The sequence below is a fragment of the Mugil cephalus genome, chromosome 14 (assembly GCF_022458985.1).
Source record: "Mugil cephalus isolate CIBA_MC_2020 chromosome 14, CIBA_Mcephalus_1.1, whole genome shotgun sequence".
Taxonomy (NCBI): Eukaryota; Metazoa; Chordata; class Actinopteri; order Mugiliformes; family Mugilidae; genus Mugil; species Mugil cephalus.
Window position 1 is genome coordinate 3,397,438 of NC_061783.1, and position 23,945 is coordinate 3,421,382.

The 23,945-nt window shown below is 40.7% G+C and overlaps 1 protein-coding gene across 1 annotated transcript in view; it reads right to left on the minus strand.

The window, feature by feature from the left end:
* The window catches only part of ctdp1 (CTD (carboxy-terminal domain, RNA polymerase II, polypeptide A) phosphatase, subunit 1), a 74,450-nt gene that overhangs the window by 44,609 nt on the left and 5,896 nt on the right, over positions 1-23,945 (minus strand). Inside the window, exons 6-11 of the mRNA XM_047605514.1 lie at positions 23,789-23,879; positions 22,105-22,271; positions 17,785-18,813; positions 15,519-15,660; positions 15,188-15,406; positions 13,300-13,453 (exon numbers count right to left, since the gene is read on the minus strand). Coding sequence (XP_047461470.1) covers positions 13,300-13,453; positions 15,188-15,406; positions 15,519-15,660; positions 17,785-18,813; positions 22,105-22,271; positions 23,789-23,879 — 1,802 coding nt within the window. The remainder of the gene's footprint in view (positions 1-13,299; positions 13,454-15,187; positions 15,407-15,518; positions 15,661-17,784; positions 18,814-22,104; positions 22,272-23,788; positions 23,880-23,945) is intronic.

The window sequence follows — 23,945 nt, forward strand, 5'->3', positions numbered from 1 at the left end:
TGACGCATCAGAACATTCTTGTGAGTGCTGCCCAGTCAGCGGACAGCTCGCTGAATAGGCACTTCAGAATCAGTTGCAAAAGTTAAATCCCGGTTACCGTCGAGTGCCGTCATGCCTGCCACTATCAGAGAAAGCATCATCATGGCGACATTTTTATGAGCATCACTGCCAGGCATTTTGACTTGCAATAATTACCATCTGTTTTTGACTAATGGAGCCAAGTTAAAACAATATGACATGATTTCAAACAGTTTGCTTACAGTCAATAAACACTGACTGTAAAACCTTAGCATGCCCTGTTGTTATAAGATAATCAATGTTATTTGCTTTGTAACTGGTCATAATCATCCGGCTCATTGGCATATGATGGAACCAGCATGAACATATACATTTCAAAAAGAAGCAGATGAGAGCTTAAAACATGAGCTTCTAAACTCTGAACCTTTATAATTCAACTCTAAATGCGGCCTTGGGCATCATTCTCACACTGAATGATTAATGTGCTGCAAAAGCAGCTGATGGTCAATTATTTTAAAATCAAAGCCAGCAGTTAGGAGCAGCTTTTATTATTGATCAACGAGTTTAAACTGAGCTGAGGCCAGATATTAGACTGCTGCTATAAAACCACACTCACCAAATATACAAATATAAATCCTGTCAGGGTGTCATCACATTCATTGTATTCAGATTTATTGGATGAAAATGAAATAGCATTTCAACAACGTCTTTCCTAAACAGTATTCTGTGAATGATAATCAATAATACACAAACTAATAAGTGTGAAAACGTGCTTTTGCGTAATTTCAGTGAAATGTTTGTCTTCCATTTATGAGAAGTGACACCTTTGTGTGTGTGTGTGTGTATGTATATGTATATATGTGTATGTGTGTGTATATATGTGTATGTGTGTGTATATATGTGTATGTGTGTGTGTACATATATATATTAAAAATTTGATGTCAATGTTGGTTGTAAAAAAGTAACCTTCTCCGTGTTGATGGTTGTGGTCAGGGGTGTGCTCTGTTGCACTGGATATTACTGAATATATATTGAATTATTTAAGCGTTTGGTGCAGCATCCATACGTAAATAGCAGTATTTTTGATTTGCAGGATTTGTATTTCACTCTGAACTTTCTCTGCTGGAGAAACACTTCCAGCAGGATTCTACGTCTTTGTCACCATCACCCAGCCATCGCTGTCAGAAAGCAGGATGGCTGAGTAGGTAATACTGGCAAACAAAAAAGCAACAGCCCTTTGCTGATGTCTTCCAGAACGACAGTGTGGAATGTGATGATTGCAAATAATTTGCAGCTTCAGTGGTGGGAGACGTGAGCTTGTGGAAATGCTCAATAAGTATTTACAGATACATTGTCCACAAGTTCCTGGACCAAATTCTTCACCAAATGAATCCCAAACAGCATGTAAAGGTAGTAAACACCACAGTCAGCAATGTATTTATGGAGAAGAAGTTGAACAAAATATCAAAAAAACTAACTGAACCCAAAAAAAAAAAAAAAACGTGACCAAAGAACTGAGGCGAGTTTTGAAACCATGGGCTAACTGTAATGCTGCTTCCCTTTGTACTGACGCTAGTGGTGGGAAACTGTACTATTAAAAGCCTTGCTGTCTGTTTCATTCAAAATTGATTTATGAGTCAAAAAAAACAAAAGTCTTTAATGTTTTATAGCTATTAATGAAGTCATCTCAAGGAACACATTTTGGAGTCTTGTCTTATCAGGAGTGTTTCCAGCTGAAGACGAGAGGAGTTTTTATTTTTCAGCACCAACCAACAGTTGGTTTAGGTTAAATATCAGTTGGTCTCAATTGTTCGTGCTGGAGTTCAATACAACACTGCAACGATTTTTGCAGATTTATTGTTGTCATTAAATCCAAAACAGGCCCCATCGCTTGCCTTTTGTGAAGATGAACTACAACTAGTATGTGAATGCTGTTCGCTGTGCAGGTGCAATGTGCCTTTGCAGCAGAGCAGGGTGTCAAAAATACGCCTGTGTGACAAAACCGGGCTGTCAGAGGATAAATTTGCAAAGCGTGAAAATGACTCTGAAGACATTAACTGCGTTAACTATTTTTCTAAATGTTCCTAATCTTTCCACTAGGGGTCGCGCAGTCGTCGTAAGAGTTGTGGACGTGACGCAGAACTGAACAGCAGAGGGCACAATTCCTCTTGAGAAATTAGCGGTTGTTCATAAAATGTTTTGTAAAATGATAATTCATCAAATACAATTGTATTCATAATGGAAAAAATTGGACAAGTTGTTATTTATAGGTTATCGTGCTAATATGTTACTGGTGCGGCCAGTTCGAAATCAAATCGGGCTGTATGTGGCCCCTGAACTGAAGTGAGTTTGACACCCCTGCAGTAGAGCCTTGTCTGTTCTGTCAACATGACGGTAAGTGGTGTTATTACAACTGATTTCTGCCATTTATGAATTGATTGAGAGGTGTGAAATATTCACTATACCCCAGAGAAAACTTCAATGTCGCAGCACGAAGACCTGGAAAAACGTCGCTCAAAAAATGCTATAAAAATATACAGTAGATGAAAAATTATTATTCAGAAATACCAAAAGTGTCAACCGCTGAGACTGCGATGCAGCAGAGCGCTTTATGACAAAGATTAAAATGATCTTTACAGAAACTTCGCTTGCAACGAAGTTAGTGAAGAAACGGTAAAGTTCTCGAGGAGTTCACCCGAGGTCTGACTGAAAAGGAAAGACATGAATCAAACAGACGCAATCCTATACTTGCAAGAAATATTCAGCAATGGAATAGGTGGATTAGGGAGTCCCAGGGAGAGCTCGGCTCATTTCCGTGCAGCCAATCAGAGCTGGTTGTCTTGATCAGTTTCCGTTTGTGCTGAATTATTGCACTAGCAGCTCCTGTCTTCAGCAGAGCCTGGACTGCACAGGGAGAATTTTACACAGCCAGGTCCCACTGAGGAGAAGATTACATAAGATTTACACCTTGCCAAAATTACTGGCTACATCTGTGAAAGGTAGTCAGATGTGGTAATAGGGTCGGCAGCTGATTGCTGAATGGAGGGAGGGAAGCGACTGATGGGTCGTTTAATGTGGGCGCCGAGGAAGATAAAGGGTCTGGAAAAAAGCTGGCCTCGTGCCCTGGGGAAAAAGAAATTGATGTAAATGTGCATGAGAAGTCGATGTGAAGATATGCTGCTTACTAGTGAGCCTAAAGGAAAAGTAAGGAATGAAAAGGTGGTGAGAGTGATGGATCACAGGCACAAAGGCCTTCCAACCTATCTGCTCATAGCCGCATTCACCTGGATTATTCATTAGCTCAGGGTCACATCAAAAGTGCTACTGAGTCAAGGGCGTTCTGGTGGGAATAATCGCTACACAAATTCACATGTTCGCTCTTCCTCCGCCTGCTCCTCCTACATCTGTGAAGGCTGGAGTGCTCAAACACAGAGAAAGCAACAATCATTTGAGAACAAGAATTCTTCAGAGGCTCTGCAAGCAGAAATATATTGGCTTCTTTTCACCGTCGTCTCAGAAAGGCGCGCTACTGTGCAGCTGAGGGGAGTTACGTAAGGCTGAGCTGAAAAAATGACTTCAGAGAGCTCATTCAGAGTCTACAGGAGGGAGCTCTTATATCAATGATGGGCCCAGTGCACAAAGTTCTCTGGCCAAATTACTCCTTATGGGGTGCATTTTTTTTGATCTCGGACCAAAGGTGAACAGATCAGATATTTCTGTCAGGCTGCCAAAGTCTTGTGCAAATGGAAACGGAAGGAGAAGGAATATTGAGAAGACTTGAGGCGATGGAGTGGCTTCCGTCTGGGAGCGGTAATTTGCTGGTCTCAATGTCTGACAGCACCTGACCGCATAGCTCTGGTGTGGCCGGGCTCATAGAATGTCTCGCAGCCTGCTGCTTTGTAAGCTGAAAGAAATTTCAGCACCACGGACAGCACCACACACTGAGCTGAGGGCAACAGATGGTTGATTTCAGCTTCACACTAGATTTAAGGTCTGAGTTGTACGGCGAATGATTTGCTTCAGAAACTTTACGTCTTCCTCACACCGCTCAAACACTGGATCGAGGTTATCTGTCTGACGCTTTAGATGTAACTTTTCTACTTCTTCCTACTTTTAGTCAGTATTCAATAATCTGTGCCTCCTTTTTTATCAATTTCCCTACAAACTGATATCACAGTTTTCTGACAATGGCGCGTCTCTCCTGGCCTTCTCCTTTCTATGGAACCATGACAAACACATTTACTCTATGATGGAGCACAGGATGTATATAATGTTGTATATAAATGTGGTCGTGTCCCCATTTCCTTGCATTGGCCAAACTGACACTATTTTCCCAAGAATATGGGCAGCGCCATCTTGCGACTTTAGTCAGAGTCTGCAGTACAGTTTGAGAGTAGAGCTGTGATATCAATGACCCATTCACGACTGACTCACTCACATTTTTGTTTAATTAATACTACGTTCTGCTCTACCTCCACCAGTTACAAGGAAATGTTGGATTATACACTGTACTTATTTTTAGTTTGATTTTTCTAACTCTCATGGTTTGACCACTTTACAGAGCAGTTGGCATGGCAACTGGTAGTCACCATTATGTCACATCCTGTTTCTAGTGTCAAATAACTAACTAAAATGCAACTTAGCAGAAAACCTGGTGCTTGAACTTGCATCAATATTATATTAACTACTTAAAATGACAGAAAGTGTCCTTGAAAAGAAAAGTATTTGACATGTATTTTAGAGTTTTAATTTGACCCAAGTCCCATCCACTAACATGGAGGTGGAGCTTATGAGTTATACTGCAGCCAGTCACCAGGGGGAGCTCTACTTGCTTTGGCTGTTCTGCTGTCAATCCGTCCGTTGTTATACAGCCTGTGGTTTGGAGAAACCACAACTTGACCCTTATGTTGCATTACGTTCCATAATTCTGGCCCATTTTTCGTGGCCTTAATACGTAATAATTGTTTAAACAAACCAAGAAAAAAATTAATACAGAAAATAACACAAATTTTGCAGGATTAATGTCGTACCAAGATTCAGAAGTGAAACTCAGTGTTTGAATGCTTAAATCTAACAGACTGAAACTAAGTTTAAAGGTGGCATGGTGTTTTGAAAGTATGAACAATATTTTTCCAGAGTTACAAAAAATTCTCACAAAGGGCCACACTGGTTTTAAACCTTGGCAGATGCACATTTGCACTCATATGCCACTGTTCTTTCAGAGGGGATCTTACAACATTTACTGTGTATAAACTTCACCACACAATGATGGGCTTGGTAAGATGGTGGTTTCTTTTTTTCTTTTTCTTTTTGGCAGTGTTCTCTTGCAACTGGTTTAAAGCTCCAAAACAATCTGAAAACAACAAAAGCCTGATCCTGGAGGCAAGGACATTTGCTGGTGAACTACTACTACTTTTTGCTGAAGCACAGTCTGTGCTTCATTTGAGGGGTTAGGCGAGATTGCTGCACAAATGATTGACAACGCAATTCAAATAACATCGGACAGTTCTATGCCGTCATCTGTTCCCGACATGGACGTAGAGTCTTGCCTCTCAGGCTCCTTGATTTGCTGTCAAATATGATAATGTGATTCAAGTTCATCCTTATGTTCAATCTACAACTTTGCCAAATGTGGAAAAAAAACCTTCAATGGCATTCCTGAGTCAAAGCCAAACCTTAACCTACAAATAATGAGCTAAATGCTCCTAATGCTGTGCCTGATTGGTAAACATCATAATCAAGCAAAAAAAATCCTAATGAGCCTCCATGTTCTGCTGCCTCATGCAGAAACCTGTCCTCCTCAGTAACCTCCAAGGATTATATCTCACCAAGGATGTAACAGATCAATACCTGTAGGCGGGGAGAGAGCTGGGATCACAGTGACTGATGACTGAGCAAGATCTTGTGTGATCCCAGGCTTAATGACCCATATCTCTGAGGGCCTCTATGGCACCACACATGTCACAGCAACACTGGACGGCGTCTAAAATCCTCACCTGTCTGTGTAGTGAGCATCCACTCGTAGGTCACTCGTGCAGCCTAAACTGTGACCACATCCACACTCATTCACATAAATGGACTGTGATTGAGCTTTATTAAAAATGAATGTTTGAAGCACTACTTGCATTTTTCAAGGAATCCGACTTGGATGTTTCAGTTCAGAGCACTGACTTGCTAATGGGTTAAGGAACACGGACTCAAGCAAATTCAGCCTTCCTCAACTTTTCCCGTAGACCAGATAAAACTTTCCTTTGGGTCAATGAAAGGCTGTTTGTATTAGTGCAATAATAATTTATTCACTAGTTACCAATATTTCATGGAGAAGAGCTTGATGACCTGGTAATAGCGACATTAGCTGCCACACTGATTCGTTGTGGCAAACAGATGGAATACGTTCTATATGTTCTGGGCTCTCTGCCTACTACTCACAAATCAGTTTTCTTGACAACTTCTAGGGTTTCTGCTGGCACATGTGCACTTGAAACACAGAAAGATGATTTACTGTATACGTGGCAAAGAATCCTGTTTAATGAGTAAATCTACCAGGGGAAATCAGGCTTCTCTAATCCCCTACCAATTATGGTAACCAGGTTTCTTGTGTACATGACAGTTAAGAAATAAGCTTGGTAGAGAAAACCAGCTATAACTTGTTACCTAAGTGACTATAAATGCACAGCATTTTTGTTCACTGATTAATGTCAAAGATTAATAGATTATTTGGATCCTGGTAACACATTTTAAACTGCACATTTGACTCTTACAGTGCTAGTTCCTGGAAATCACTGAGTATTCTCATTAAATGGGAACGAAGCAATTGTTTTTTTATCTTACATGGTTCATCTCTAAAGGAACCAAAGGGCTTTTTGAAGGATTGTTAAAGGCGGAGTACACATTTCAGAGCCAAACAAACACACTCTTTGGTGCTTCTTCTGGACCTACTAAGTATTTGTGGATACACATGACCAGGACAGACACTAACAAGAGAGGGCAAAAGACAACACAACGTGTAACTGAACAAACACGAGCCAGTTAGAAAACTATTTCCTCAGTTGTTGTTGCAAAGCTAACATGCAGAGAGACAGAGATCGTTTCACAGGGGCAGCACATGAACTCCACAAATTAATATTCATAACTCTCCTGTTGCTGCTTAGCTTGAATAGTGTGGTGTGGACTGGCCTGAGCCACTTGGTTTCCCATTAACAGAGCCGGGGCTTTGTACAAAAGAAAGCAGCAACATACGGGGTGGAAAAACAGAGCAGTTCTTCAAATGGCCACTTGAGGGCAGGCTTCAAAAGTGAGTCAATCTCAAAATGACCTCAAATTCTGAGTGATGTCACCGACATTTCCTCCATATTTATATACAGTCAGGTTTTCAGGACAGACAGAACGGTCAGCTAGTGGACTGCGAGGAGATTCAAATTCAATGAATATGATAAAAAGGTGCAAGGGAATGGAATGACTTTCTCCAGTTTAATATGAAAGAGTTGCTAATGCTAATCCCCTGGGTTATAGGGCCCATAAAACGTATCAATCAGCTGTTTTTTAGTGAATTATTTTAGTCTGCTGTTTCTATTGGTGAATGTGTCAACTGTTCCCTAAAGCGTCTGTCTTTGTGGGCACTGTGGCCCCTGAAGAACTAAGATCCCGTTACTGAAATGCCACTGAAACAGTTAAACAGTTTGTGGGCATGGTTTAAGTTTTCCATGTCCACTCGACTCATTGTATGTCATGTCAGTAAATGAGGCGATTATTTCTCAATACAGAAACATGTAATGAAACAAACTAGAACGTCATTCTAATTAAATAAAAATCTGAATACTACCAGTGAAAGCTGCCCAGATGCGACACCACACATGCAACAATCATGCATCAAGTTAAGGCTGTTCTCACTTCATAAAATCCAAACCTTACTGTTGCATTAGATTGTTACTTGAGCAAATGAACTGAAGATCAATTATACAAGTGTAGTTTAGAATTAGGCTTGTGCTGAAACTCATGCTGATTATAGTTTTTTAAGAAGGGACAGTCCGGGCGGAGGACTATATAGCACCTGACTACTAACATCCAACAAAGGACTGACATTCCATATGATGCATATGCTGTTACTGAAGGCAGTAGATACAAAGGGAATCCAGTCAGTCCCGGTTATCACACAGCCAACAAGGGAACAGTAATTTCAAAGAAAGGTCACCCAGTTGGTAACGCTGCTGTCATTCTTTGCTGGGCAACTCTGCACATGTTGCTCCAGGTAAACTGACACATACCACCATGTAACCATTGGTGACATTTAAATGTGAGGCTGTCTACCTGACTCAGATCTGTACCTTGTGCCAGCCAATTAAGAGTGGTTCTTTCCCTCTGCCCCTGAAGATCTAGAGTGTTTAAGAATGTCACAGACTGCCCTTTAGCTAAGGCAGTCCAAGGAGGATGACATTTGAAATACAGTGCATCTACAAAGGATCCTTCTGTGAGTCAACTTTTTAACATTTCGACTGTTCGAAAGATCTTATACAAGGATTAGGTTGCACTTGCGGGAAGATTTTATATCTAATCCAGGGATAAAAATTCCAAGCCTTGTTAGAGGTGTCTAAATATAAAATATATTTATGAACCACATTCCTTGTGTTTCAAAGGCGTATCCACCTAGCTCTATCTGGACACTGGAATACAGAGTGATCAACTTCTGGACCTGGAATTCATGTGTATGTTACCTAGACATATACCACCCACCTAGACCAGACCGGTCACCCCCACCCCCACACAGACACACGCACAAAAACACTTCAGGAGCAACTTGAGGTGTTGACCTAGCCTCCAAATTCAATACATCTTAAACTGATCAAGTATCTGTGAGATGATCCACAGAGACCCCTCCCCTCAACCCACAGAACCCAAAAGCTCCCACTAACAACATCCTGTTACCAGACACCACAGGACACCCTCAGAAGGTCCATGTCCATTCTCTGATGAGTCACAATTGTTTTGACTATTTTAATTTTACTTCAATAGTAGATGCATTTCTGTGACTTAGCATTTTTCATCTTTTCCAGTTATGGCTTTAAATCATTGTTGGAACATGTTTGAACTGATACATCATTCTAAATATTATACATGTGCATACCCAATTTAGGGCCTTTTGTTTGTGTAAACTCTGAGATTAGGTTTGGTTTATCACATTTTTTTTTCTCTATGCTTTCTCTTCCCTTTTTCGTGGCCGCATCCAGTCATGTCATGTTTTGAAAACGGACTTGACTTGCCATTTGAAAAAAGTCAAACTTTCTCTGTTTCACCGGCCTGGTGAGCAGCTGGTCAGAACTACAGTTTGGGTTTTTGGTCGAGCGCTTGAAAATAGGCCTGACATTTTCCTTTTGAATATATTATTGCTTGTTTTTCAGCTTTCAAAATGAAATAGATGAGACTTGTTTGTACCGACAGAGGGCTAAGTGCACTATTATGTGACAAAAATAACCAGATGGAGGAAATGCTTTATCGAATCATCTCTGTTCACGGGCGAACGTCACTCTGCTTAATGCTAAAGCTCCCAAAATGTCACATTTACACAAATGCAGCTGGTGTTTTGGGAACACTGCTCTGTGTGAGCACAAAACACCTCATTAACCAACTCAATCTTCAAGTATTATAGTGCTACATCAGCAAGACTTCCGTGTAATTCCGTAAATTAATGTTTACTTCACGCATGTTGCTCTTTTGACTTGAACAAGGATACTGATCAATGAAAAAAATTAAGAGTGATACTTTAAACCTAAAATGATACATTAAAGTGCATTTATTCCTACACTAGAAGATTGTGTACCTAGAGTTCAGAGATTATGAATATTTACTATATTAGTGTGATCAATTCTCAAAAATGTTCCTTTGGCACAAAATCATAATTTGTAACAAAATTTGCATTTCAACATAGAGAAAACATTTCATAAGTGGGGACAAATCTCCAAAATCCATTATACTAGGTGATAGGGAAAAATATAAAACCACACTTGGATGCAACCCTACTATAGTAAATGTTTTCACGTGACAAACAATAAAAAGGTTGATCAGGAAAGTTCATAGCATATTGGTAAAGTTTCCACTCATATAGAAAATGATGAAAATATGGTTTTAATAATACCCCGTATCTTATCAGCTGAGAATGCCAAAGAGAAAGTCTTTCTTTTCAGTCTAACTGCCCCATCTCAGACACAATCATACACAAAGGCTGACCGCAATGCTGACATAATGTACCATCTGCAGATTAAAAATGGAAACACAATTTCCATTCCCGCTGCAGTCGTCCTGATGACCAACAGGGACAAACACATAGGTGAAAAATATCCTGCTTTTGCCACAGCTGCAGTAATTGATGGACAATTTTAGCACCATCATGGGCAATTTCCTTTAGAAAGTTTCACCAAAACATCATCTGGAACATTGGTCCCAATACCATGAGCACTTTTGTGTCATTCATCAGGAAAGAAACACATTTTTAGCAAATAAAAATGCCCAAATATCTACTGTTCAATCGTAGCTTCAGAGTTAGGCTTAGTATTCAGGTAGTAACCTAGCCCTCCATCGAAGGTCAAAGCACAATGCGGACTTCATTATTTCGCTGCACCATGGCTTAATTAGGCCGACAGCCAGAGGAAGTTACAAGTTTAGTGTGAAGTTAGAAATCTCTTTTATCTAATCAAAAGCTTGAGCAGTATGTTAACAGAAACTAATTTAACCAGAGCTTAGACTGTTTGAAGCAACTATTTGTTGAACAATTCCAATACACGTTTTTTATCGTTGCAGGCCACATCCACCCTTTGATAGCAGGGGTATTCCCTGTGGGCAGTATTGAATCTTTCAGCTGAACAATGCATCTTGCCTCAGTGAAACGTGGTTCAGGGATGGTTTGAGGAGGACGACAAGTTCAAGGTGTTGAATCGGGAATTCAAGTTCCCCAGATCTCGATTGGACGAGCTGGGGAAAATGAGTTGGAAGCACAGAAGTCTCAAAAGTATTTGCTACACAATATTAGTCCAGTGGTATCAAAGTCTGGATGGTGGAATCTTATTGTGTATATAAGTGTAAGGCTGCACTCTCATAAATTATTATAAAGCTTGGAAGCTTGAATATGCATATAACACAAGATACATGTGAAATAGTTGTTTGCTTTAAAAGGTATATACAGTATGATGCATCTCTGCATTTAAGTATTCTTTAAGTAAGTGTAGGAGGAGAAAAGGGGAAGAAAGTCTATTTCCAGAAAGCCATGGCACAGCAGTTTTTGTCTGAGTTGTTGCCTGCGGTTACAAAGTCACTTAACCTCGGAATTCAATTGAGTTAATAACCTGGCAGAGTGTTTTGCATGCCAGTAAACAGAGCGGGTTCGTCGTTTAAAGCATGACCAATCACAATGACATCCACATCATTCAATTTTATTTGACTTAACAAAGTCCAATTTCCTAGCAGGGGTTATTCCCTGTATTTAAGCTTTAAGGAGAAGCTAAGCAACTCTGTCAAAAACAACAAATCAATCTGGCATTCTTTTATTATTAGAAATTATTATAGATATTCTGTCCTTTGTGTTTCCATTAACCCATTGATCTTGGGACGAGCAAAGAAAAATTAGCTTGCAAATAATCGTAAAAAAGGCGTAGCAATCTGTTTTGATTGCCAAACTACACATGACACACATACCATCGCACTGAAAATTATGACAGAGGGAGTCAAACTTAACAGTAGAGCTGTGAGTTGTGATCATAAATAAAGAGCCTGACATGTGATAAAATACCCTGAGCAACTGAGACTACAGAATTAGATGGTAACCATCACTAAATTTGTCAAAACAAATGACAAACCTTTCACATCACATGTTGCCGTTCCAAATTTACTGATTAGTAAAGCAAAAGCGTTGGTTAGTAAGTCACACCTTATCTTTTTGTATGCCAGAATACTGTATCACTGACTTTTAAATTAATTTTGCAGAAAAACAGAGCAGCAGAGAGATGACTAACGCAATCATGTGAATTATTCCCATTACATGAAAAAGAAAGCAATCACCACTAACACGTGACTGCACTTCAAACATGGCCTGTCACATGTCAATGTCCCTTGTGAACAAGCCACAAAGCTCTTTCTTCAGAATAATTACCTACCGAGAGGCTCTTAGCAGATCTAAATGATCTGCTTTGCGCATTTTCCCCTGCTGAAGCATTAGCCGAATTCAGACTCCATTAAAGAGTATTATCCAAGCAGGAGGTGCAGAGCTCTCAGGCATTAGTAATCACTTCACTTGCCTTTCAGGGCAAAAAATAAATATTAAACTCAGAGAGCAGACTTGTTAGCATATGGAAGGATGTGAACGTCAGAATAGATGGCAAGGCAGACGTATATAGCATTTAAGCATGTTTCGCTCTTATGTTTTAAAGGTTCATACCGTTTTTCACTGACTGACATTTGCCAGAAGCTGTCTACTAGTCTATCCATGTCGCTCTACTCTATAGCATTTCATCCATACAACGAAAGGAGAGCTTTTAAGAGCATACTGTCTGCATGAAGCTTTTCTTTCCAAAAACAACGAGCAACAGAATATAGATATTGTTGAATCAGCTACCGTACACAGAAAAATATAAGATGAGACCAGAAATTACAAAATGCAGTTGATGTTTACATCTTTAACAGAACTAGAGCAGAATTGTATTTAGATAAGTGCTGCTGGTCACTTTTTAGATTTAATTTAACACAATTTCTGACCTACAGGTGTTGTGCAGCAAATCAGCATGAGAAAACAATCACTAATACCAACACAGACAGAAATATTTTTGGATATAAATATCTGATGGTGCTCCATGTACCTATGCCATGTGCATGTATTTTTGGTCAGATGCAAAATAAACAAATAAATAAATATAAATCACATCATAGCCGGCTATTAATGGAATGCATGCTAAAAAGCAGTAAATTCAGATCATGAAGATGAAAGTCTCCTGAAAATTAAGCCATATACGTTGAAATCAGCCACGTTTATTTCCGTTAAGGGAACTGGCACAGTGTGAGCTTCAAACGTAGAGTAACACCGGTGCGGGTGGATGCACTTGTTCCGTGCTAAGAGGCTGCAGCGGAAATTTATACTGGAATACCTTGTTAGCTACGTTTGCGCTGTCTGTCAAAGTACACACAGCAAATGACTCTGAAGGTAAAACACTTGCTAACATGACAGATCTCTGCACCCTTTCTGAAGACTGCTCACTTTTTCTCCCAGCAGCATCAGGGCTGAAAGTAGAAGCAAAGCCTTACCTCTTTGTCCATGCTCTCCAGATCCTCCTTGCAAAGCGTGTACAGGGGCATTGTTTCTGACATGCTCGGCTGCCTTTTGCGACGAGACGGCCCCGGCTGCTCGTCGTCTTGACTGGACCCGGCCGCCTCGTCTTGCTGACCCTTTGTGGTTCCCCTAGAATAAAGTGACAGAGAGAATAACACAAATCTGGGTGTGTGGAGCAGGGTTAATGGCTAAATAGATAGAAACAGAAAGCTGAGGGTTTTTATTCGTACTTGTGTCAAGAAATTAGCTTTTATATCTGAAACTACTTATTTTTCAGTCACTCTGTTCTTTCATTCTTTGCGTTCTTCGTAAAGCAATAACAAAGGAACTGAATTCATTCGCAAACACTGCACATAATCAGCATATATATCTCATAACTACAAAGCATGGAGGTTAAGGCTAGAGAAAAAACCCTGAGTGACTAGGCTTTCTCTCGGTAACAAGGGCCCAGTAGATGTACTGTATATGTAAATGTTTCCACGCTCCCTCTTGGCAGTGCTTAATTGAGCAGATCTTCTTTGATGCTTCCATCCAAGTTTATGCAACTCCTTGAAAACTTCACACTGCCTCTAATCCTTTAATAAAGTGGGCCAATTTTCAGCAGGAGATTATTAATTAGACAGCATCATCACAGATGTATTCCATTTAATAAGGTTTTAAGTTGCATTTAGGAGTAATACGTGCACACGAATGTATTCATATCGTTATTTACAAATCCCCCCCCCCAGGTTCCTTATGGCACTGAAATGACCTTCAGATAAACAAAGAACACACTCTCTTCATTAGCATTCATGACTGGCAGATGAACGATCACAGAGCGAGGTGGCTTTGAGGAACTGAGAAACCTTTCTTGCACCTGCCACATCATCCCTGTCAGACTGTAGGTGGGAAATCAAATGACTACATGAGGAAAAATAAGACTTTACAACAACCTGAATTCGACGGTGCTTTTGTTTGAGTTCCAACGGGCTGATAAAACACACGACACGAGGTTGGAGGCTCGTCTAGGAGCTGCAGACTGCACATGATCCCCAATCCCCAAACGACATCCATCCATCCATAAAGGGTTGTTGGAGGGTTTTATCGCTCCTCGATTGATCACTGAAGAAGTTTAAGACCTCTATGGGGGGTAATTCATGCAGTACGGAATCATTACACTAGCAGCTGTTTTAGTTTACAGAGAAGGTATGGATGGAAATGAGGCTTAGAGGACAAATCTATGCATTTAAGGACTTTTCTGAGCCATTCTTGTGGTCGATACTTAACAAATATGTCAATAGCATTCCTCCTACCGTTTGGCACTACCCCCCAAGGGTCAGTATTTCTGGAGAAAAGCAGTGCAGGGGGACTTCCACTGTCTATTTAAAATGATGAATGAGAATAATGGGATGGGATGAACAGGCTGATGAATTTTACTGTTGATTTCAGGGAATTCACTTATCGAAAGAAAGAAAATTTAACCCTGCTCTGGGTGGAAGTCTCAGTTGGAACCATTTGGGAATATAAAATTCCCGTGAAGGCCATTTTGCCGTTCATACAACATTTCTGTATGTGAATGCTCCCTTGTGGCGTTATTAGGGGTTATTACTGTATGCTGCAAAAAGATGCATGACCTATTGACAGGGAATTAAACTGTCCGAGAATGAGTTATCTTCCATTCTATAGGATATAACTGCTCCTGGTTTGTTTGTTAAAAACTAATTAGCTTATATATGTTGGACACTGTCTGTGCTTAAAAATGGATATCATCCTGGTTGACTCCAATACAACTGCAATTTACAATATGATATGTATGTGGCACTCACATGGCAGAGAAGGCACCTAGTATGTTCAGGCTATCTCATGGCCTAGCTCCTGCATTACCTGAGACCGGATGGCTCTCTGGGATCAGACCCAGACGCCTGGAGGTAGGGCGGTCGCCGTGACACCTGAGGCCCCCGGCGGATCAGCTTCCCTGTCACCGGGTCATAGGTCCGAACCTCTGGAGCTGGAGCTGAAGGTCTGGGGTGGATGGGGGATGGATGAAAAATAGGCTTCGGTAGGGAGCCTTGATTGTCAGGGAACGCTGCCGGACTGTTGCACCTTTACACATCGAAGAAAACAGAACGCCCGCACAGCTGGATTTAACGTCGTCACTTTGACACGTTATCGGGTTATATCAGCGAGATTCATGATGAGACCACGGCCCTCTTACCGTGGGGTCTTGGAGTATTCCTCTTTCAGTGGGTACAGCATCTCCTCCACTCTTTCCCAGCGCTCCAGACAACTCCACAGCCAGTCTGGGTTAACAACATACAGGTGCTTGCATCCTTGGGCCTGGCGAACCTTCTCTGTGCCTGGTTGACAAGAATGAAAGGGAATGGGTGTTTTGACATTCAAATCACAAGCTATTATCAAATGCAGCATCTGCGCCGTCATTCAGATCAATGGTCTCTTTCCTCAAAGAGAACGGAAAAAATAACTACCTGCTCAATATTATTTGAAAGGTTATGAGGAGGATTTGTCTTTGGGAATTACCCCCTTTTCACTTTATGCTTTTCCAAGCTTAGTTTGGTGAAGTCAACAGAGAGAACTGTTTCTGCTTGAATAACACCATATTTGACTCCAAATCCAAATTGATTCCCTGAGCACAGAAACCTATTGAGCAAAGGTTAGTTTTTAAAATGCATTGCTAAAAATCAAACGCTTCCCTCTTCTTTGCATACGGACAACCATCATTTGGACACATCTGCTGTTCAGCTGGAGTACAGGTTTGGTTGTAAATTGGAACAGAGATTTCTATGATTTCGAGAAAATGAAATTAAAGTGGGAAAGGCAGGTCAAAGGTGAAGTAAACCTTCGAGTTCTCCCCCAGCCCAAGCCTAGAGGCAGTGTCTCCAGGCCATGCTAGTGGACCAGTTAACTGCACTAAGGTGGTGCAATTCAATCACAAGGTCACAGCATCATCTCAGTTATGAATGACAGCACGGTAGCATTTGTTAGCTAGAAACAACTATTAGAATTAGCAGAGTGGAGGAATGTTTTCAGTTTTGCATTCATTTAAGAATGAGGATTTACCCTTTAAAGACCATTAACGATTGGCTCAACTTTTACGATAAGTCATACTTTTTAGATATTCCAGCCTGGATCAGATGAGGAATTAAACACCCTGACATTTACCTTTTTTGTTCAGTTTTGCAGATTAAAAGCCAGACACAGACATTTTTGGATATAAATATCTAACTTTGTCCCATGTGGCTATTTTCTGTGAATCATGTCTTCCGGAAAGTCCCTTTTTCTCCAAATTGCATGACTTTTTGCAAATACTTGTATCATCGAGACAACTGTGGGGGAGGCGCACCACTTCCAGCTGTACCTTACACAGGTAAATAGCAACGGTTGTTAAAAGCGACAATTAACAATCTGACACATGTGATGAATGTCTGGCAAATATGCTCTTGATGCAACACAACAGGCAATTTCAGCAGTTATTTCCAGACTAAACGACCTGCCGCTCATATTGCCCTGATTCCATCTCTGATTTTTCTCTCCTGCTGCTGCATGAGGAGAGTGATTGGCGATGCTGCTCTCAGCGGGGCCGGCTCCCAAGGCAACAGTGCCACTTCCTGTGCTTGTTTTCAGATGGCAAACTGGATAGCAGGATTGGTGCTAATCCACTTTTTGGTGCTCTTCAGACAGGCTTTTTTTTTTTTTGGTAAAAGCAGCTTTGGCCTTTTCTGTGAAGAGTACTGTTTTGGCTGGAAAATGGCTGGAAAAATGGAACCATTTGATTTAAGGTCCTCAAAAAAACAACAACAAAAAGAAAACATGTACGCAAACACATGTAAAATTAGGATGCAGTTTACTGCGTTTCTGCCACTTGAGTTTGTCTTGTCAGAAATGTAAGCTTTTTAAGGAATTTATATTCAAAGCAACCCTTTCAAAAGTCGACTTTGTGAATGTGGTCTTTGTCCCAGTTTACATGCAACAGAGAAAATCAAATAAATGATGGCAACATGTCCTCGTCCTCGACACTAGGTGGCGATGTGTCTAATGTGGAAGACCAGCATTTAAAACAACAACAAGATGTGTAACAGTTCAGCTTTTTTAATCTCGAAGGTAATGCAGAGTTATGGTGCTGATAAGATGTGCGCTATCCCTTGTGGTCTGCGACCAAGGGTCATACACCAGTAATAATTTGCTTTTTTCATGTGCATGTAAACGTACCAATTGATAACTACCTTGCTTTTTATAAGTCATCCTCTTTGTATCATATCAGAGTTATTTTAAGTTGCTCCTAACTCACACAGAAACAGAAACATCCTGCCACATGAGAGGTGCCTCTGTCAATTAAGACACATTAATAGCTATGACACTGTATTTACTGTGTCAGACACAAGAATAACTTGAGTTAGAAAATTCAATCTTTGTCAAATCAGCAAATAAATAAAATCTATTCAACAGCATGCATGTCTGCGTACCTGCTCGTGCAGCGATGAGATGCGTCGTCCGATTAGGGTCTTTAGAGTTAAAAACCAGATTCTTGCCAATCTTGGCACCCAGTGCTGTGGCATGGTAGTACTCACGGGTCCTCTCCATGGGGTAGTTGGTGGGGTACAGACCGCTGAACACTATCGTCGTGCCCTCCAGTGTTTTGCTCTTGAGCTCTGGGACAATCTTGCGAATATCCGGCATTTCCGACACGTCCTTCTTCAGGAAGGTCTCGTAACGGGCGTAGTAGTCCGCGTGAATCCTTTCAAGCACTTCCTCCAGGTAGATTAAGTGATCGTCCTGGTCGTTATCGGCTTCTTCCTCCTCTTCCTCCTCGTCCTCCATACTCTGGTCCAGGAGCTCTTCGCCCATGGTAACCCCAGATTGTTCACTATTCTGGGACTCTGTTTCTGGCTCTCTCCTATCTGAGCAGCCATTCCCAAGCTCTGGATCGGGGAGAAGGACTCCCGAAGATTCCGCTACGTCAGAGCTGTTTTCGCTTTCGCCCTGACCTTTACTGTCTCCTTCCTTTGCCCCGTCCGCATCAGCGGTCTCCTGCGTGACCCCTTCCTGACCAGGCTCTTTTGTCCGGCCAGACCTGCCCTCACTATCTGATGATCTGTCTGATGAAGGAGGTTTGTCTGTAACAGAGTCGTTGTCACTGTCACTTGAAAGATCAAAGTCTAGATTATTGGATTCATGGCTCGGTGCGGATGAGTTTGCACTTTCCTGTGCCACTTGTGTCCTGTTACTATCATCATGAATGCTTGCTTTGTCACCCTCCTGAGATTCTGCCTCAGTCCCCGACCCTTTACTCTGACTTAATTCACCCTCCACGACCCCTGTGGCATGTGTCCGTTCATTTGTTGGTACTCCCTGAGAAGACTGAGGTGTCGCGGACTCGTCCTTTCCAGAAACACCGTGGTCTTTTGCCTTTTTCCTGAGACCATTATTTTGCTCATCGGCCCCGGGCGCCCCTCCTTGTTCTGGGCTCTCTGACGATCGATTTGAGGGGCCTCCTGCCGGAACAAGAAATGAGAGTCATGTAGTATTCAAGGACAGGTGCATCAGCATTAATATGTGAGGCTACAGCAAGATACTGATTAACAAGTACTTCCCTGTCACATCTAGAACAAAAACTCTAAACCCCCAAAAATTGTAGAGCTACCGACGAGAAACTTGAACTATCAGGCTATTTAAGCAGCCAACAATACAACCAAATTCATTTATTGATCATTTTTTAAATTTAAAATCAAGTGTATCCATTTGCTTTAAATGACATGACATTACTAGGAACCACAAAACCTGATTTGCATTGATAGATGTGGCCTGGTCCAACATGTACTTTCTATGTGCACTCTATGACTCTATGGTCTGTAGCTCTAGAATTATAAACCTTCTTAATGTTTCACACTCATAAACATGCAAGGCATAATCGTGATTTTAGCTCAACTCAAGAAGATCTACTGGGCTTGCCCCTGTTGGCAAACAATTCTTGGAGCAGGATCTTCCTCCTCCTTCCTGGGTACATGGAGTCATTCCAGTGTTAAGTGACTCTGTTTCAGCGTAAAAGTAAAATTGTCAAGCTTGTCAACAAGGCAGAATTATATAAACTGTTGCACTGATACCGTGACAGTCAAACTTGAGAAATGAGAGCTTGAGAAATACGAGACCAAGCACGTAATGTTTGACTGGTACAGAAAGTTTTTCTGTAAACTGAATAACGTACAAGTTTGTTTGTTCAAGCGTAATGCATCACTTGTACCAACTGGGCTGGATGGACAAGAAAGGGAAGAGACATAAAACGAGGAGACAGGACACGCTAGAGCAGGCCAGTTATCAGAATAAGAATACAGGGAATTATACTGTGGGCAAAACCTTTCAACTCTGTTTAATACATTCCCCAAACAGAAAGAAGCCTTTAACCTTAAGGCTCTTTCAGAGAACTGCGAGACATAAACGCCGTAACTCACGTAGCCTTCGCCAGTGTGAGTTATTTTTACTGGCACAACTCGTCGGTCTGACTTGTTCTTAAACAACAGCTCGCTGGTGCTGTGTCTTTTTTGCCAATCACGTTAATATTTGTTTCTACTACCTGCCTCGCTTTCAACAAAAGGACACACCTTCTTAATCAATTCAGTGAGAAAGTGTGTGCAAACTTCTGGCTGGTAGCGTTTAATACTTGAGTTCGTCAGCCGAGTTTATACTATGTACTTAAAAAATCAATTGACGTTACATAAAGGTTGATTTTAATATGTGAATTTCAAACAAAAATGACAGACTCGGCATTAATTACACATGACGATTTAGAGCTTGTTAGTCAAGAATTAAAACGTAACAGGACATATCTCTACATTTTTTGTAATCATTTGTTTGTAACATCAACAGGTCAGAGGACCACATGTGAAGTGACAGGATTTGTTTGCTGATTGCTTTGGTTTTTAAGTCTCTGAAGCTCACTCTAACGCTAACAAGGTATTATGCAAATATTGTGTATACAACCTTGGTGTGCTGATGAAAAGTGTCAGGTAATATAATAATTATTTAATAATTTTTTTATTCTATTTTCAAATGGCATTAGTAAAAATGCTGCCACAAATCAAACTGCTGATCCATCATTTGTAAATGTGGTCACATTTAAATTGGTACAGTTTAACATCTGCATGAACTGTTTGACTTGCAGCAGGACACTGACCAAGGACACATGTTTAAATCTTTTGTGCGTCTACATTAAAACAAATTCAGATTCATATCAGTTCAGATTAAAATATAATAGAGTGACATAAACGAGGTCCAGTGTGTGCCCCACTTCTGTAGCAAACTGATGGATTATGTACATGTGTCATTACTGTGACTGGCTGCTCTAGTAACCTGGGACCAGTACAAGCAGTTATGAGCTAATTGATGTGACAGCCTGAGAGTGGGTGTAAATAAGGGTCCCACAGCAGATCCCAAGGAGACACACTGGCTGTCTCCAAGAAGCTTGTTTCCCGTTATGATGATCGAGAGAGTAATACTGCACCATTGACATGACTCCTTTTATGAAGGGACGCTACTTACGAGCTGACAGCTTAGAAGGACATACAAAGGAGAAAGCATTGAAACCCTTATAGACATTCTACTATTCTTCATTGTGCTCTCGATTCATAATGAGGTTTGGGGCTGGAGGTGTGTAGGACCATGATCAATTAATCAAATGTCTGATAATATAAACCATTTATATTCTTGATAGTATTTATATAGATGTTATAATTCTTGAGATTCTCTTCGCAAGTCAGTGCAACAGGAATCTATGTTGTTTAGTCTTGCTGTCCGACTGAAGAGTAAAGAGTGATAAACTAAATTTAGGTTCAGCTCAGAGCTGAGCCTGGTCTGCACAGAGGCTACAGATTTTATGAAATGAAATGGAACATTCTCAGAATCTTTAAAACTAAAGAATAAACGTTTCAAACTATGTTATAAAACCTTTAACTTAAATTGTAGCTACAAACTTAAAATCCTCAAATTTCACGCTTTGATAATATTCTAAAAAAACAAAAACAAAATAAAATATCTTTTAATTTTATGTTTTGTAAAATGAAATTTTCCAAAATGTTAGAATTTACATGGTTGACTCTTTGCACGTAAGACAAAGACTCACCAGACAATGTCCATCGTTGTCCGTGTAGGTTTGATGTTTTGGCACAGAACATTAGCTGATAATGATAGATGAAGATGATGGCAGTTTTAACTATTCTTATTTTGTGGAAAATAAAAATCTGTTACAAATGTAATGGTAGTGCTCAATAATAATGATAATCAGGGGACTGCCACATCCAGCAGTAGGTAGCCGCATATGGAAACCATGAATTACTCCTTAAAGCCCCATAACGACTTTTCCATTAGCTTTGGACATACTTAAGTCTGGGCCGGCCGCCATCCGTCATCACAATCTATAATGTGATAATGTGGTCATAAACTGAAGCCATCATTAACATGGTAACCCCTTATCACTGAAAATGACAAGGAACATGCAATTACAGAGCATTTGCAATAAAAAACCCTTTTAAGTATCCGTTCATCTAAAGTACGCTGATACACTCGGGTGCTTCTCAGTGTAACGGACTGAATTTCACTCCTTGCTTATTAACTTTAGCTCAGAGTGTCTCTCACAGCGAAGTGTGCATTGTAGTGGAAAAAACTCATTCCACAGTGCTTACGTTGGGTTTCCCATTTGACCCCTTGTGTTGCATATAGCGTCAGCAGTTTCACTGCTGCCGGCTCCTTCCACAAACACACTGCGTCATCAGAGATGTGAGGGAGCGACGTACCTTTCCGTGCAACCTGAGCATCCCGCGATCCAGGGGGAGCGTTTATGTCTCCTGTTCCCTGGAAGTAGATGTACTTCTTCACAGTGATGAGGTTAGGTGCAAACTTCCAAACATCCTCCCGGTCGTCGATTATGCAGACCATCGAATCCCCACAAGGGAAAAGGTTCCTGTCGTGAAAAATGAAGCGCAAAACACTAGTAAAACTACGGAGCTACTTGACAAGCCATTACCTTTTTTGTCTTTGACTGTTGGGTTGTTTTAGTGACACATGGCAAGTTTTTGGAGCCACTAAGTGACTACTAGTGACTCTGAGGAGAAAAAAATATATTTACTGTTGGTACAGTAAATATAATATGGACAGATTCCTCAAGGAACAAGCCCCTTGTTAGCAATGTAGCTAGATGTAGAAGCAGCAACATCCACAATCTGACACAATTTAAGAAGTGACGACAAAGGTAAAGCTAACTGTTAACCGAGTTTCTGAGATGGAGAGTGCTGCATCCAAGGAATTTGCTAATGCCAACAGTGGTAACAAGCTTTCGAGCAAACACTACTAAAGTAATATTAAAATATTAGATACAACAGCAAAAGCTCTTTTGTAGTTCACTGCTCTTGATGATCAGATAATGGAGCTCAAACATCTTCTAAATGTACCAGAGTCCAAGCAAGTGATTCCTAACCTTCACCACATCACAGAAACTATTGTGGAAAAGAGCACCAGCTGTTTGCTGCAGGACATTTCAGCTTCATAGGGAATATTTGCGTCGGCACACTGAGTTGAAATTCTGATTCTGTAGAATTGGTTTTGTGTTGTTGTTGTTTGGTTTCTGTTTGCCTTCAAAAATTTAAGGAATTAATTTCCATTTTATTTCAGATCATTTTTAAGCGTGAATACTTGGACCCCAGTAAGAATAATCCTCTCCACGGTGAGGACTAATGATGGTCCATAACAAAAAAATAAAGTGGGTTGATGAGGGTTTAAATCTGTGGTGGGGGGTTTACAAATTGCGATTTCCAACTCTTGTCCAGCAGCAGCACATATTCAGCGGCTCACCTACTGTAGATGAAGAGACTCAATGCTGGAAGTGGCAGCACAAACAGCACAACATACATTTTAAGTGATCATTCCAGACTTGTTCTTTAAGAGTGGTACGTTATTGGTTACTGAAATCCACTGAATGGGTTACAGGTTAAACTTAAGTGAGATGCTGGAGCAGTGACGCACGATTTAATCTGAAAATATCAAATGATACAACACATAATTTGACCTGAAAATAAAACAAAACAAAAAACGTGACACTATCAGACCTGGGATCTGTAAAGCATCTTGAGACAGCATGGACTGTTTTTGACACTATATAAATATACATGTATTGAAGTGAATTCAGCGCTCATATCAGTGATTGGTACCAAATGGAAGTAGCTGCACTTAGTCTGACAAAAAAAAGAGTACTGCTGCATGCCTAGAACAAAATTACTGCTGCCATCCCAGTGGAGAGAATAGGATCAAATCCCCTTCATAAACTTATAGGAAAACCACAAGACAAAATCTAAGTCACTCAGTTTGCCTGAAAACAAAATTGGTTTCCAATACAGTTCAGAGAGAGGGCGAGTGTAGGATCCCCACAGTTTAAAGTGCCAGAGATTGATTTAGCTGTCATCTTTGGCAGAGGCCAATTCTCACCTAAGATTCCCCGTCTTGGAGAACGGATCAATGCATTCATCTCTAGACAGGATTCGGTGGGAGAAAAGCTTCTTTTCAGGATCCAGAAAGCCTAAAACAAGGGAAAAAAGAATGCATAATTGAATGCCAGCTCAGCTGTAACTTCTCCTCCAAGACT